The sequence below is a fragment of the Petaurus breviceps genome, unplaced genomic scaffold (assembly GCF_028583685.1).
Source record: "Petaurus breviceps papuanus isolate PSGF00001 unplaced genomic scaffold, PetGlider_PUasm1.0 470, whole genome shotgun sequence".
NCBI classification, from domain to species: Eukaryota; Metazoa; Chordata; class Mammalia; order Diprotodontia; family Petauridae; genus Petaurus; species Petaurus breviceps.
In genome coordinates, this window is record NW_027186350.1 from 7,402,193 (window position 1) to 7,418,428 (window position 16,236).

The following is a 16,236-nucleotide window of genomic DNA, read 5'->3' on the forward strand; positions in this document are numbered from 1 at the left end:
ACAACAGATGCTTAGAATGTTTATCATTAACCGATTTTCATCCCAGATCCTAGGGACCCTGAGAAGAACATAAAGATTCCATCACTTCCCTTATGCCCCTCTCCTCCAGGAATTCAAATCACTATTTCAGAGGCCCAAATAGCTTAGAATACATCCAGAAAAAGGGCCTTAAGCCAACTTTTCAGGCAATTCCAAACTCAATAATACCTGATCTGTCATCATCTCCAATTAATTTTTTAAAAACCTACAACCCTAGATCAGCCAAACTCTGTTCTCCTTTTCCCTCTGGTGGTCCAGGCTCTATGACCCTCACCGCTTACATTCCCTGCACCGGACTTGACTGGTCCCATCATATCCTAACCCAGGGCCAGTGCTGTGCTGAAGTAGAGAAAGAGTCTATGGCTAAATTTTCAGAAATTTTGTGAACTGGTTGCATAGTTTAATCATTTCCTTCAATGCTAGTATTATTTATTGATTTTAAAGGATTGGTATCAACTATAGCAGAGTGTATTTTCAATGTATTATTGTATACTTTAAAAGATTCTGGCTTTAATAATGAATGTTTTAAATTGAATTTAATTGCATTTTGTTCTGGTGGTGCTAATACAACAACAGAAAGAAAGTCTAGAGTAACTTTATAATTGTTAGAAATTTTTCTAAAATTTTCTTTTGATGGGCCAGCTAGGTAATGTAGTAGATAGAGCACCCACCCTGCAGTCAGGAGGACCTGAGTTCAAATGTGACCTCAGACACTAACTAGCTGTGTGACCCTGGGCAAGTCACTTACCTTGATTGCCTCCAAGGAAAAAAATTATTGTTTGGCACTATTTAAATCATCGGTTGCAATTACCACTTGATGATTAATAATCTGAATAATCTTAAATAAAACAACTTAATCATATTAAAATATTTCTGGATAAAATTTATCTCATTTATCACCAACCCAATAAAAATCAAACCAAACTAGAAAATATATCAAAGAACTTGAAATTGAAATAATTATAGTTGGTTGATTAATGGGACAGAGATGGAGGGCATGTAGTTTATGAGCTGGCTATTGCTTTATGGTGCACATATCCTCCATCGTATATTCATTTTTCTCATTTTTCTTGCTCTAGTTTGGCAAAGAGATTAGTTCTCATTAATTTCTTACAAGATTTTGCTTTAGCAATTGACATTCTTAAAGGATTTTCATTACTTTCAGATGCATTGCAGTCCAGATCAACTAACATTCAGAAAGCAGAAAAATTCATCAAATTTGCCATAAGAACTTTGAAAAATTCTAAAATTGGTACTAGAAAGCATGAATCTCAAGTTGAAGATAAAGTCATTAATTTAAAAGATATTCTATTTAAGAAAATTATAAATTTAATGTACTTTCTAGGCATAAGTTACTAAAAAATATAATTCAACACATGAACTTTCATCAGACAGAAACAATGGAGAAAGAATTTTCAATTATCTAGATTTATTAGAACCATCTACTTGGCCTTATGAAGAACTCATTTTGCTATAGATAGCTAGGGGAAAATAATCATATCAGTTAAGTGAAACTTTAAAACATGAAATTGATTTGAATAATTTTCAAGGTTTTGTAGCAATAATGTAGAATCAAACAATGTTCCAATCCCTGCAACTATGAAGCTGCAAGAAGAATCCAAAGATGTGGGTTCGAATCTTACTTACTACCTGTGTGACCTTGCTTCTGGCCTCTGAAATAGTGATTTGAATTCCTGGAGGAGAGGGGCATAAGGGAAGTGATGGAATCTTTATGTTCTTCTCAGGGTCCCTAGGATCTGGGATGAAAATCGGTTAATGATAAACATTCTAAGCATCTGTTGTGTGATTTGTATTGGTCTCTGATGTAGAGAAGAGGCCTTTCCTTCCCAGAAATGAAGTCACATAACTTTCATGGTCCTCAGTTTCCTATTTTGTAATATGAGGGAGTTGAAGTAGACGATCTCTATGGCTCCTTCCAGATCGAAATCTATGTCCCTATGAAAAGATCTTTCCGCCATGGACTGCTGTGAAGCCCTTCTCTGTACTGGCCAGCAGGTGGCATCACCAACAGGGATTTTAAAAACAAAACCAAAGAAAACCTCAAAATTCCGCTTTTTGTTTATGCAAATAGCCAATTCCCCTTAACTTTCCCTGAAATGTCTCTCTCCCTCCTCCTCACATATGCCCTCCTCCTTCCCTCCCCTTCATGTCTCCCCCCACCACCCTCCCCGCCCTGGAGTTCTCTCATTCCAGAGCGCCTGAAGCAGCTGTGGGGAGAGTCACGGACCCCTGCGCAGGCTTAGAGAATGTGAGTGGAACTGATTGGGGAGGGGGAAGGGGTACAGTGACCTGACAAGGAGGAGGTAGTCAGGGCTTTCTCCCTGCTGCCCTCATTTTCTTTCTGCCCTCATCCCCAATATGAAACAACTCCCCATCTCAGTGGTCCCTGAGGTCTACAAGGACAAATGATCACATCTCTCTTCTGCCCCACATCTGGTGGCAGACGGCAGTGCGGGTGGAGAGTAGAGTGGTAGAAAGATGGGGCACCTAATTTTCCCAAGTGGTGGTATCATCCATGCAGAGCTTACCCTCTCTCCCAGAGGCCTTTGCAACAACCAGCATAAGCCACTATTTGAGGGATTTGTCTTGGAAATCTAGACCCACCCATCTTCCACCCCCAACTCCCTCCCTCCGTCTCTAACCCAATATCATTTTTTTTCTGATTCACCCCCGTTCCGGGAAAACGAAATCTCTGCCCTGGATGGAGGAGGGGAAAGTGAAAGGGAGGAAAAGGGAAAGCAAACAGAGAGGGGGGCAATGGCCTCAGGACCTTTGTACCACCCCACTGTGGTACAGTCTAGGATGGGTTAGCAAGAGAAGCACTGACTAAGACAACAATCTTTCTTCTTCTCCACCCTTCTCAATACCATGGGGAACTTTATCCCAGACCACCATCCGCCTAATTTCATATCTCTAGCTCTATGCTTTCTTGTTATATTAACAGGTTACTCTGGCACCTCTTGGGATTCCTCCTACTCTGTAAGTTGGGGGTCTCCGTACCCATGATCCATGACCTCTATGGAGAAGTGACATCTCCTATGTACCCCAAGCCATACCCCAACAACTACGATGACACCAGAGAGATTGTGGTCCCCAAAGGCTACTTTGTGAAACTTGTCTTTTGGCAGTTTGACCTGGAACCTTCTGAAGGCTGTTTCTATGACTATGTCAAGGTACTAAGTTGGGGAGGAGGATGGAGAAGGGGAAGAGAGAACGAAGAAAGAATTTTGTAGACTTCAGGAACTGAGGACCCTTCCCCAACCCTCACCCCCACTCTATGATTGGGGGAGGGTGGGAATTAGAGTAGAAAGGTCTGTCCTCTTAGTATTCACTTAACATTTACTGAGTCCTCATTGGAATACTAGTCATTGTACAAAATCTTCAGTCTCTACCCTCCAATAAATCAAGTCCAAGACAGAGAGGGAGACTGTTACTAGTGAAGAATCATATATATTGCCAGAAGCAGTCACTAATATTTTTTCCAAAGGGTAAAGTTTTCCAAAGGGGGGATCTTTTTTTTCCTCCTCCATAAATGACTGATATAATCACAAAAGCCATCATATCTATATCTATCTATCTGTATATGTGGAGAGAGAGAGAGAGAGAGAGAGAGAGAGAGAGATTTTTTTTTTTAAGTGTGAATCAGCAGGCAGCTAGGTGGTGCAATGGACAGAGCATCTGCCCTGGAGTCAGGAAGATCTGAGTTCAAATTTGGCCTCAAACACTTTCTAGCTATGTGACCCTGGGCAAGTCACTTAACTCTGACTCTCTTTACCCCCTTCCCCCCCCCAAAGAAAATATGAGTCTGCCAATTAGTTGCTTAATGCCATGGATCAGCTACGTAGAAGACTTATCCCATGAGAGGGTACCAAGGACCTTCAGAAAAGAGTACTGGATTTGCATTCAAAACTGGGTTCAAATCTCGACTCTGTTATATAAAAGCTGTAACTTGTGGCAAATCAATTCACCTCTCTAGGGCTCAATTTCCCTATATGTAAAATGAGAGTTGAACTAAGTGAGCCCAAGTCCTTTTCAGCTCTAAAACTCTGACTCTGTGATCTTAAAATAGCATTTTTCATGCTATATTTTCTACTAGCCAGTTAAGGGGACCTTGGACTTGATTTTCTCCACCTGCCACATGAATTGATCACTTGCTCCCTCCCTCTAGAGGAACAGAGAGATCTATATGATTCACTCTGTAAATGACGCTGACCACAGATGGATAATCTTTTAGCAAATTATTCTCTCACTTTTGTGCCTTCCCCTTATGTTCCCAAATGAGACAGTGACATCCAAATGTGATCAAGAGATCACATTTTCAGGAGATCCCACAAGGCCGTACAAAGACAAAATAATTCTAAATATTCCTTTTTTCATACTGATTTTGGTTCTTTGTTTTCTGTTCCCTTGACATTTGTTTAATGAAATATTAAGAGATATCTGGGTTATAGGTGATATAAGAAGTAGGATTTGAAAATGTTCCCCTCACAAGTTTTTAGAGAGACCCTCAGAAGAGAGCGTGGGAAAGTTGGGAAAGTGGACTTCAAGAGACAGATGTTTGCTGTACACACTCATGTTAGCCTACTGGGGGAGGTAAGGAACATCACTCTGACTCTGCAAAACCAGGGTAAGGGAACAGATGTAGTAGCCTTGGAATTTCGCTTTGTATGAGGTGTGGTGGCAAGCTTCAGGCTGGCAAATCCATAGGTGTTCTAGAATTAAAAGATGGACAATGTCAAGAGTCTATTGTCTGGTAGAGAAGTGAGGAAAAGGGGGACCAAATAGAGGGGGAAAAAAGATACAAGGAAGGGAAAGAGTTTATGGTATTAAAATAATGGGGGGGGAGAAAAAAGGGGGAGAAGTGGTAAGGGTTGGGAGAGATTTTCGGTAAGGGCTCCTTTAATAGTCTGGTATCGTGTAAAAACATGGTAATGAAGCATATGGCTGCTTGGTCATAAAGAGAAAAGTCAATTGGAGTTACTGGAGGATGAATTTAAATTCATAGGATCATATATTGAGAGCTGAAAGGGACCTTTTAAAATATTTATTCATAAGCAGTCAGAATATGGGGTGGGGGGAAATAGGGGTTGGGGTGGCAGGCATGATTATCAGGTAAATAAATTAAAGAATCTTTCAAGCAGTACAGAAAGGGAGTGACCCTCACTCACTTGCCATTTAGTTGGGAATCTTATCCTTAATTTTTCTTCTGTTAGATCTCCACCGACAAAAAGGACTTGGGTCGATTTTGTGGGCAACTGGGATCCAGAGCTGGAAACCCTCCTGTCCAGAATGGGTTTGTGTCCCAGGGGAACCAGATGTGGCTAAAGTTTCATAGTGACTTCTCCAATGAGGAGAATGGGACCACCATTTTCTACAAAGGTTTCCTGGCCTACTACCAAGCTATGGGTGAGAATGGCACCACTGGACTTTAATACCAACCATGACATTTTTTCTTAGATTAAAGGGTATGCATCATAACTAAGGCAGGAGAAGGAGTTCAGGAACATGTCATAAACTACAGAATACTTAAATCTGACCCTGGTTCCTTCCCTCAACCCACCTACAGAAGCAGCCTCCAGAGAGGAGCAGAGAACCCTAGCATGTCACCAATAGATATTGCCCAAAGGGCCTATCCTACCATCAGAAAGCTCCATTACCGAGAGCAGGAACCCAGATTCTGTTCTTAGGGCTTCCCATAAAAAAACTCACATAGAAAGATTCCTCCTTCAATCCCCCAGCAAAAGCACTCAAATCTTTACTTGCTGATATCCCTTCCAGATGTGGATGAATGTGCTGTCCAGGACAGTGTCTTTGAGGAGCACTCTAAGTCAGGCCTTCGGTGTGAACACTTCTGCCACAACTCTATCGGCAGTTACTTCTGCTCCTGCCGTGCTGGTTATGAGCTCCAGGCTGATGGACACTCTTGTCGTGGTAAGAACCAGGTGGTGGGAAGCAAGGAAGCTTCTGGGCTATGCCTACAGAGCAGGCAAAGAGCCTCTTTATGACCTCTTCCTGGCCTTATCATTGCAGCGGAGTGCAGCAGTGAGTTATTCACAGAGACATCCGGGTACATCTCCAGCCTCGAGTACCCCAAGCCCTACCCCCCTGACATGCGCTGCAACTACAGCATCCGGGTGGATCGGGGTCTCTCTATCAACCTCGAGTTCTTGGAGCCTTTTGAAATTGATGACCATGAACAAGTTCACTGCCCCTATGACCAGCTCCAGGTATAGGGTCTTCTCCGTTTCTTCCATATTTCTTCTCTGTTACTTCCCAGTCTATAGCATGGTGGGTACAGGATGAAAGAACCTCCCCCAGACAAATTCTCAGCATGTCAGACCACACTGACTCTTCTTCCTAGCAAAAACAGGAAAAAAAAAAAAAACCAAAACACCCAAAATAGAAGTGACCCTACCTGTGCAACAGCCCAAAATACCTACTCAATCTCAGGTGGTTCAACATGGCAAGTGCATGCATATTCACAGTAATATGCTGGAACATTGACCCTTCTGTTCTTCTCTCCTCTTACATACTACTAGGTCTATGCCAGTGGGAAACCAGTGGGCGAGTACTGTGGAATGTGGAGCCCTGGTGTTATCAACACCAGCAGCAATGCTGTGGATGTGTTGTTTTTCACAGATGAGTCTGGAGACAGCCGAGGCTGGAAAATTCATTATACCACGGAAGGTAAAGAGCAGCACACCCACAACCCCACACCACACTGCCCAACCCCAGCATGGCCTCCCCAGGCATTTGCAAAGATAGAACCTGGAAGGAAGAAGAGAAAAAGTGAAAAGTGGATGGGCCTGAGATTAATACTCATTTCCTGTGTTCTTCAACAGTTATCAAGTGTCCCCAGCCTAAGGCCCTTGATGAGTTCACTATTATCAATAACCCACAACAAAAGTACCAGTTCCGTGATTACCTCATTGTTTCCTGCAAGCCTGGCTACGAACTCATAGAGGTGAGAGCCCATGGCAGGGGAGAAAGTCTGATCTAATCAGGGTGACTTAATTAGGATAAAATCCCTTTAAAGTAAGGTGTCACTTCAAGAGGAGTTTGATGGGAAGGGGTCACCTCAACTCTAGGGTCTGCTTCTCTGGAAAAAGAATGATTTGGTCGACTAATCCAGGGATAACCAAGGCTTTTGGGGACTGATTCATACTAATCAAACTCACAAGAGAGCAATTAACAAATCAGAATGCTAATTTGTTACGTTCGGGAGGGAGTATTAATAGATACACAGTGCATTAATAGCAAATTAGTTTTTAAAAAATAAAACAAAAAAATAGCAAATCAATAGAAAAAAATAGTAAATTCCAGAAGGAGGAAGCCAAGAGTCCCACTCTACTCTTTCTTAGTCAGACCAGTTCCAAATCTTGGAAAGAATAAGGACAAATGTGAATACACAGATAGGTAGGCGATGAGGATGGCAAGAGGACTAGATATTATGTCCCATAAGTATCAGTTCATGGAACTTAATATGTCTAGCCTAGAGAAGATTCATGGGGGAAAGGGAATAAACATTTTTATAACAATAATAACAGCTAACATACTATGTTCGAAGTACAACAACCCTTCAAAGGTAGATACTATTATTAGCTCTATTTTATAGTTGAGGAAACTGAGGCAAAGTAATTTTTCCCAGGGTCACAAAGATAGTAAGTGTCTGAAGCTGGATTTGAACTCACAGTTTGCTGTCTCCAGACCTAGTGGTCTAACCACTGCACCACCTAGCTGCTATGCAACTCAAAGAGATATTGTCTGCAAGTATTTGAAGGGCGATTATATAGAAGTAAACTTGTTCTCCTTCCTTCCAGTAGGCAGAACTAGGGTCAGAAGGTGGAAGCTACAGAAAGAAGAAGGTAGATTGGACTTCATTTAAAGAGAAACTTGCTAACAATTAGAATTGTCTGGAAATGACCATAGAGCCTTTTGAGATTCCCATCAGAGGCTGGCATTCTAGTATTCATCTATGATCCCTTTGGGGGGATGTTGTAGACAGGAGTCATGATGTAGGATAGAGTTGGACTAGAAGACATTCATGATCTTTTCCATGGCTTCTGTCTGCCTCAGTTTCCTCTCTGTAAAATGAAGATATTATGGCACCTGCCTCTCAGGATTGTTGTATAGAATGAGATAATAAGCATAAAACACTTAGTACAGTGCTTGGCACATAGGAAGAGCTATGTAAATGTTAGCTATTATTATTATCATTATAATTGTTGTTTCTATTTACCTGGCTCTAGCACATGCTGAGGGCAGCTAAGTGGAGCAGTGGATAGAGCCCTGGGCCTGGAATCAGGAAGCTCTGAGTTCAAATCCAGCCTTAGACACTTATTAGCTGTGTGATCCTGGGCAAGTCACTTAACCCTGCTTGCCTCAGTTTCCTCATTTGTAAAATGAGCTCAAGGAGGAAATGGCAAACCACTCCAGTATCTTTGCCAAGAAAACTCCAAATGTGGTCACTGAAACAACTCAGCAACAAAGCACTTACTGACTGTACAATCCTGGGCAAGCCACTAAACTCTTAATCTAAGTTTCCTTAATTATAAAATGGGAATAATACTATACATGTACTTGTACTAACTGCCTTGTGTGGTTGTTTGTGGGGAAAGTGCTTGGAAACCTTAAAGCAATGTTCCAAAAGGGTGTCCCAAAAGTCTTAGGGCAGTTTTAAGCTATGAAAATAATTTTAAACTTTAATAGCTTAAATTAATTAATTAAAATTTAATTTAAATAAATAAAATTAATTAAATAAACTTAAGCTTGAATAGCTTTAATAGCTTAAAACTGCACTAAGACTTTTGGGAATCCTGTATAAATTTGAGTTACTATTGAGTATATAATTAGAATAAAATAGATAGATTGCTCTTCTCCATGATGAGGATATTTCTGTCTAAGTTGACCAGGATGGGTTTCCTGAAAGAACACCATTTTCTTTTTGTTGGTGGTGGTAGTTTTTGGTAGGGGGTAAAGCAAGGCGATTGGGGTTAAGTGACTTGCCTAAGGTCACACAGCTAGTAAGTGTGTCAAGTGTCTGAAGCCGGATTTGAACTCATGTCCTCCTGACTGCAGGGCTAGTGCTCTATTCACTGTGCCACCTAGCTGCCCCCAAGAACACCATTTTCTCTGGACCATATTAATAATTTCAGTAGGGGAAGTGAATGATCTACACCTTTGAAAACTAAAACTATCTTCAGAGAAGGGAATCCCCATTAATGCATCTGATATTACACCTCTATTCTAGTCTTGTGATCTCTTTCCTAAATTCTTCATTTATTTCCTCTTGCTCACTTGGTCTTCACAATGCTCCAATAACAATATCCTTTCTGTTTTTTACTCCATTGATTTTCACCCAAAAGATGTCTACTCTACTTTCCCCCTGAAGTTCCTGATTTCCCTCACATAATCTTCTTATGATAGGTTATCCACTCTCCAACTTTCCCTTACCATTTATTTCTTCCTTCACTCCAGTCTCAGAAAACTGGCTATTCTCCTACCAAGGTCCTCAAGATAAACCCTTAATCTCCTCCCTTATGATATTCCCCAACATCTTACTCTACTATCAACCCCACTCTCCCTCTCTTACCTTCACCCTCTTTCTTTCTACTGGCTCCTTCCCTGCTGCCTAAAAACACACTCATGTCTCCCAAATCCCAAAGAAACCCTCATTCACTCTGACAATCCCTACTAGCTATCATATTATATCTCTTCTCTCCTTTCTTGAAGAAACCATCTACACTTGGTGTCCTCTCTTCACTCTCTTCTAAACACTTTTCTTTTGGAGGCAATGGGAGTTGTGTGGCTTGCCCCGGGGTCACACAGCTAGTAAGTGTCTGAGGCCAGATTTGAACTTGGGTCTTCCTAACTCCAAGGCTGGTTTTCTATTCACTGTTCCACCACCTGCCCTTCTTCTAATTTAATCTGGTTTCTGATTTCATCATTCAACCAAAACTGCTCTCTCCAAAGTTACCAAGGATCTCTTAATGTCTAAATCTAAAGGCCTTTTATAAATCATCATCCTCTCTGCAATTTTTAACCCTCTTGATCACCTCCTCCTGATCATTCATTCTCCTCTGGGTTTTCATGACACTGTTCTTTCCCAAACCACAACTTCCCAGTCTTTGCTTTGCTAGATCTTCGTCAGGCTCAATCACTGTTGGTGTGCCCAAGTGCTCATTTCTTCTCATTACTATCTATACTTCCTCTGTTGATGTTCGATGATCATCTCTATGCAGATGGTTCCCAGATCTATGGCCCTATCTATCCCATCTCTAGGCTGCCTCCTATACCATAACACCAACTGTCTTTTGGACAAGAGGTAGATTTTGTCAACACTTAGTGGGACAAGAAGGGCGCTAATGGGACAGGAATCATGGGTTTAAGCAGCAGCATTTCCAGTCCAATTCAATTCAGCAAATATCTATGAGATACTTGATGTGTGTTTGATAGGCACTGGGCTTCAAAGACGTTTCAGTCTAATAATTGGGGTTTTGACAGATGCACAAATAAATGTGATAAAAGGGGGAATGTGATAGAGACATAAGAGAGTTGAGAAAAGTCTTCTTCACATGGGTTACACAGGTGAACCCCACCCCCATCTTCCTCTACTATCTCTCTATTTTTTTCACTCCAGTCTCAGATAAGTGACTATTTATGAGAAATTTAGGAGGGAAAGGGTAGAAAGTCTTCAAGGAGAAGATGGCACCAGAGTTGGGCCTTGAAGAAGAAGAAGAAAAAGATAAACTTTAACAGGAGATGGGGGAGAGGTTCTCTATTCCTGATGTGAGGATTGTATGAGCACAGACACAAGGAGAAGAAAGGGCAGGACAAAAAATTGGGGGTAGTGCAAAGAAGAGGAAGAGTGTGAGATAAGGCTAAAAAGGGTAGTTAGACCCAGGCTGCTTTATGATCAGGGGCAAAATTTCTTCCTCATTTTGTATCTCTGTAAAAGGGGCCAGAGACATAGTCAAGGAAAAAGGGAAGAGTAAATTGCTAGGGTTGAGAAGATCTGAGAAAGTTAGGGCAGAAAAGCAGCAGCCATAGGTAGCAGGAAATATAATCACATCGCCAATTTCTCCCAACAATTTTGCTATCATTGAACGCGCTTTTCTTTCCTCCAAAAACCAGGGGGACCAGAAACTGAAGTCCTTCACCTCTCTCTGCCAGGATGATGGCACGTGGCATCGAGCAATGCCATATTGCAAGAGTAAGTGACAGCTGCCAGGGACACTGTCCCCAATGAAACTTACCCTCTTCACAGAGAGAGGGCTCAAAAGGTGAAGTTATGAGGTGTCAGCCTAAGCCCCTTGCCATGAGACTTTTCCCTTGGCCCTTCCATCAGTTCATAAAGAGTCATAGTCTGAAGTGAGTTTTTCAAACCATTGCTCACAAGTAGTGAAAAGCTTGGTTGGCCCCTCCAGGAAGTTTCTTTCATTCTTCTTAACCCATCCCTAGGAAACCCCTCTGGACTATTTTCCCCCAAAACCGTCATTCATCATTCAACAATCCATTCTTTGAACAGAAAGTTCTTTCTTCTCATAGTGAGACTCTATTCAATCAATTCTTTATTTAGGACTTAAATGGTGCTAGGCACTGTAATAGATAATAAGAATACAAAGAAAAAAATGAAGTAGTATCTGCCTTCAAGAGGTTTACATTCTATTGAAAGAAATCACTCGTTTGTGTGTATTTATATATATTGTCATATTTATTATATATGTGTATTATAGATAACACAATATATGATGTAAATATATTATATTATTATATATGTATAGGTACATATATATGTGCACATAAAAATATATAGAAAACAATAGGGAGGCGTGGTAACTGGCAGCTGGGGAAGATCAGGAAAGGATCTTCCTCTCCTACAGGTAGTGCTTGAATTGAACTTGATTCTAAAAGATAGAGATGAGGAAAGAATGTATCCTGAGCATTGAGAGCAGCCTGTGCAAAGGCATAGGGATGGAAGATGAAGCGTTAAGCATGAGGAACAAGCAAGTCAGTTTGGATGTACTGCAGAGTGCATGAAAGGGAGTAAGCAAGTTTGGGGTCAGATTGCAAAAGGCTATAGAAATACTCAGCTACCCTTTGGTCCCCTGTTCCTTTCTGTTCTTTCCTGTAGTTATGAACTGTGGAGCTCCCCACCATCTACCCAAAGGGAACTTCATATACCTTACCAATGAAGGGGTAAATACCTACAAAGCTGAGGTCCTTTATACTTGCCAAGAACCATTTTACCAGATGGTAAATAAAGAGAAAAATGGTAAGTCCTCATCAGGTAAGACGTAATGGAAAGCTGGGGCAAAGGGGATTTTGTTCCTTCTCTCTTCTACCATCCCAGAACAAAAAGTATCACTTCACTTTGTTATTCAGGTCTTTCTCTTCAAAAAAGGTGAATCTTCTCCCATAACAGGTCAGAGAAAAATAAGGTCATAACCAAAAACATTCCATAATCAAAAACATATGAGGCAATATTAATACTCTTGTATTTGAGGGTGTCCGTTCCTGGCTACTACTGAGCACTGATTTAGGGAAGTTGCCAGAGAGAAGAAAGATGTGGTTCTCCTAGCTGATGCTAAAAGAAACACCATCCCTTCCACAACCACCAAGATGAAAATATATTAGCCCTTCTCCCTTCCACAGACACCATTCATATTGTCACTTTCCTCTTAAGAATTGTTCTCATTTGCTATTTTCACTAGTTTCACTTCTATAAATATGTTCTGTGTAGGGTTCACAATATGATGTACTCTTGGTACCTACATGCCCTACTTCCAAAGATGGCCATGGTCATAATTAATGGTCATCTATGTGGTCCTAGCTCTTTACCTGACAAAAAGCAATCCTTTCAGAATAAATGGTCCTCTTTCCAACCATGAAGGATTTCCAAGGAAGGACATACCCTAGCCTCTCTCTATTGCCTGTTCAAGCATTTGGTTGCTGTACCTTAACAATCAAGAGGTTCTTCTTTAAGTCAGATTGGATTCTCACTTACTGCTCTATGTCTAGCAAAGAACCTGGAACATAGTAGGCACTTAATAAATGTTAAATGGTAAATGAATGAACTACTCAGTTCATTTGCTCTTATTTCAGTTTTCATATATTTCATCACTAATTATCAACCATTGTGTACTATGCAAAGCTCTGTCCAAGATACTAATTTTCACATTCATATAGCACCTAACATTTTGCAAAATGTTTTCCTCACAACAATCTGTGAGTTAGTTTGTGCAAAAAGCATCATCCCTTTTTAAATCTGAGACCAAGGGAAGTGAAACAATTTATCGGTACACAACTGTTAAGTACTAGAACCCAAAAGTACATTATCTGATTCAAAGTCCACTGCTCTGTTGACTTCCCTAAGCTGCCTCTCCAGAAAGAGGTGCAAGAGAAAGAGACTTTTAATAGGGAAAATGGAAGACAGAGACACAAGGAAAGAAATAACAATTACAAAGAAAATACCAATAAGTACAAATTACCACAGCTGTATATGTGTGTATACATATATATGTATATACATACAGATAGATAGATAGACAGACAGACAGTACTGACATTTCTGTTCTCTAACTATTGGTTAATTTAATTAATGGCATCTGCCCTTGAGAGCATGTAGATTGTATTTGTTGAGTTGATAAGTAAATTAAATTTATTTGTATTTGCTCCCTAAGGGCAGCTAGGTAGTACGGTGGATAGAGTACTGGGCTTGGAATTAGCTCAAATTTTACTTCAGATACTTACTAGCTGTATGATCCTGGGCAAGTCACTTAACCCTGTTTGCCTTGGTTTCCTCATCTGTAAAAATGAGCTGGAGAAGGAATGGCAAACCACCCTAGTATCTTTGCCAAGAAAGTCCCAAATGGAGTGACAAAGGGTGGGACATGACTAAAATGACCAAACAAGAATTTACTCCTTGGTTTTGAAGGCTAATTGGCATAGGGACTTTGGATCAATTCTCTTTCTCTTTATCTGTGGTTATCCTTGCTATTGTCTTTATTGACTCTTTGACTTCAATTCTTGTCTTGAAGTTCATTCACCAAATCTTTTTTCTCTTTAGTGACATATACCTGCTCAGCCCAAGGCTTCTGGAAAGATAAACATGGAAACAAGAAGATGCCTCAGTGTTTACCTGGTGAGCAAAGACCCTTTGGGATTAGGTTTACCATAGTATGTGTGATTCACAAGGATACCTAAGCCACCCCCTCCCATAAAGCCCTGACATAAGACTAAAAAGGCAGAGGGGAACCAAGTATTAAGGGAAGAAGACATTCTAAGAGCCAGAGGGGAAGGAGTCAGAAGTAAAAACAGGGAAAAGTTCAAGAGGTTACAATGACAGGGTGAAAGTAGGATGGAATAAGGAAGAATAGGTATTATGAACATGAGATAACTTGGCCTTCTTTCTTCTACCTCTCTTTCTAGTGTGTGGGAAGCCAGTTAATCCTGTAGTTGAAAATCAGCGCATCATTGCAGGGAAAAATGCTCGGTTGGGTAACTTCCCTTGGCAGGCCTTCACCAACATCTATGGGCGTGGAGGTGGGGCACTACTAGGCGATAAATGGATCCTTACAGCTGCCCACACCATCCTCCCTAAGGACAGCGATTCATTGCAGAATACATCTATAGATGTGTTCTTGGGCCATACAAATTTGGATGAAATCATGAAAATGGGGATCCGCCCCATTCGCAGGTTCATCATCCACCCAGGCTACGACCAAAATGATGTGAACAACTTTGACAATGACATTGCTCTTATAGAACTGGAGAACAGTGTCCCTCTAGGTCCCAACCTCCTTCCCATCTGTCTACCAGATAGCGAAACCTTCTATGAAAAGGGATTGATGGGCTATGTCAGTGGTTTTGGGACAGAGGACCAAAAAATACATGATGATCTGAAGTTTGTGAGTTTGCCCATGATCTCAAGAGAGAACTGTCGGAAATGGCTCAATTCAAAAAGGAGTGAACAGGTGTTTTCTGACAATATGTTTTGTGCTGGGGACAGGACTGCAAAGAAAGATGCTTGTCAAGGAGACAGTGGAGGAGTCTTTGCTCTGAAGGATGAAATTGGAGATCGTTGGGTAGCCACAGGCATTGTGTCCTGGGGCATTGGCTGTGGCAACGGATATGGTTTCTACACCAAAGTGCTACAGTATGTGGACTGGATTAAGGGAATAATAGAAAAGGAGAACTGAGACTGGAGGAATATCCAAGCCCCAGTCAGAAGGGAGAAAGCTTCACTCTGACAGGATGTAATTACTTACCCAGTGGCATCCACATTAAAAGTCACTGATGCAGAAATTCAATTTGTGAAATTAGTTCTTTTCTCCACCATTTCTCTATCTACCTCCCACTTTTCGGCTTCTTAGAGAGATCAAACTTTCAAAGTATCCTGAAATCAGGTACCATGGCTTTCATTTTTCTCTTCTCTGTTCCACCTTTCATCATCCCAATAATCAAAGCTTCATTCCAATAGTTAAGTCTACAATGGGGAAGAGAAGAAATTTAGGGTCATCTTGGGCATGTAGGGAGCCTGAGTCTTGCCCTGAGTTGGGACACTAACAAAGATATGGAAATGCAAATGGTGATGTCAAGGCTCCCCTGCTATTCTACAACAGAATTTAGATAAGTGCCAAAAAGCTTCAGTTAGAACTGACCTCAGAAAAAATTGTGACAAGGAATAAATTATCTCAGGCACTGTAAAGTGACAGTCACTGCCCTTTGGGAAAATGATGTCCATTTCTTTTCCTATGATGTATAAGATATTTGGGCATTATAAACTGTTAGAGCTAAACCCCATATTCCAGACATATCCTCCTTCCATCATGTCTCACAAAGGGTTGGAGTTACAGGTTAACAAAGGAACTGAGACTGTTAATTGTGCATTTCAATTAGTTTTATTGCATACCTCCACTTAGCAAAGTTGAAGGAAGCAAGTTGCATGGCACTACTCAAACCAGATCCCTGAACAGAAGTTTGGCCAGACCTTTTCCAATCCTCCAATCTTTCACATCATGACACAGTCCTGCCAAATCCTCACAACCTTTATGTAACTCACGTTTCTTTCTGCCTCCCATTCCACAGCTTCAGTCCACAACCATCATACTGTCATAATTATGTTTCACTTTTGTCACTTTCCTTGAAAATACAGACCATCCTAAAATTTTCTTC

At 41.0% G+C, this 16,236-nt stretch overlaps 1 protein-coding gene and 1 pseudogene across 1 annotated transcript; both read left to right on the forward strand.

The window, feature by feature from the left end:
* The first annotated feature begins 455 nt into the window (after positions 1–455).
* LOC138171911 (E3 SUMO-protein ligase KIAA1586-like) lies at positions 456–1,716 on the forward strand (annotated as a pseudogene).
* A 419-nt stretch (positions 1,717–2,135) lies between these two features.
* C1R (complement C1r) lies at positions 2,136–15,366 on the forward strand. The gene is given in 11 exon segments (XM_069101554.1): positions 2,136–2,308; positions 3,005–3,233; positions 5,274–5,466; positions 5,839–5,991; positions 6,091–6,287; positions 6,600–6,747; positions 6,903–7,024; positions 11,194–11,272; positions 12,194–12,334; positions 14,129–14,203; positions 14,491–15,366. Coding segments are annotated over 11 exon segments (2,259 nt in total). The 5' UTR covers positions 2,136–2,156; the 3' UTR covers positions 15,261–15,366.
* The last annotated feature ends 870 nt before the right edge of the window (positions 15,367–16,236 follow it).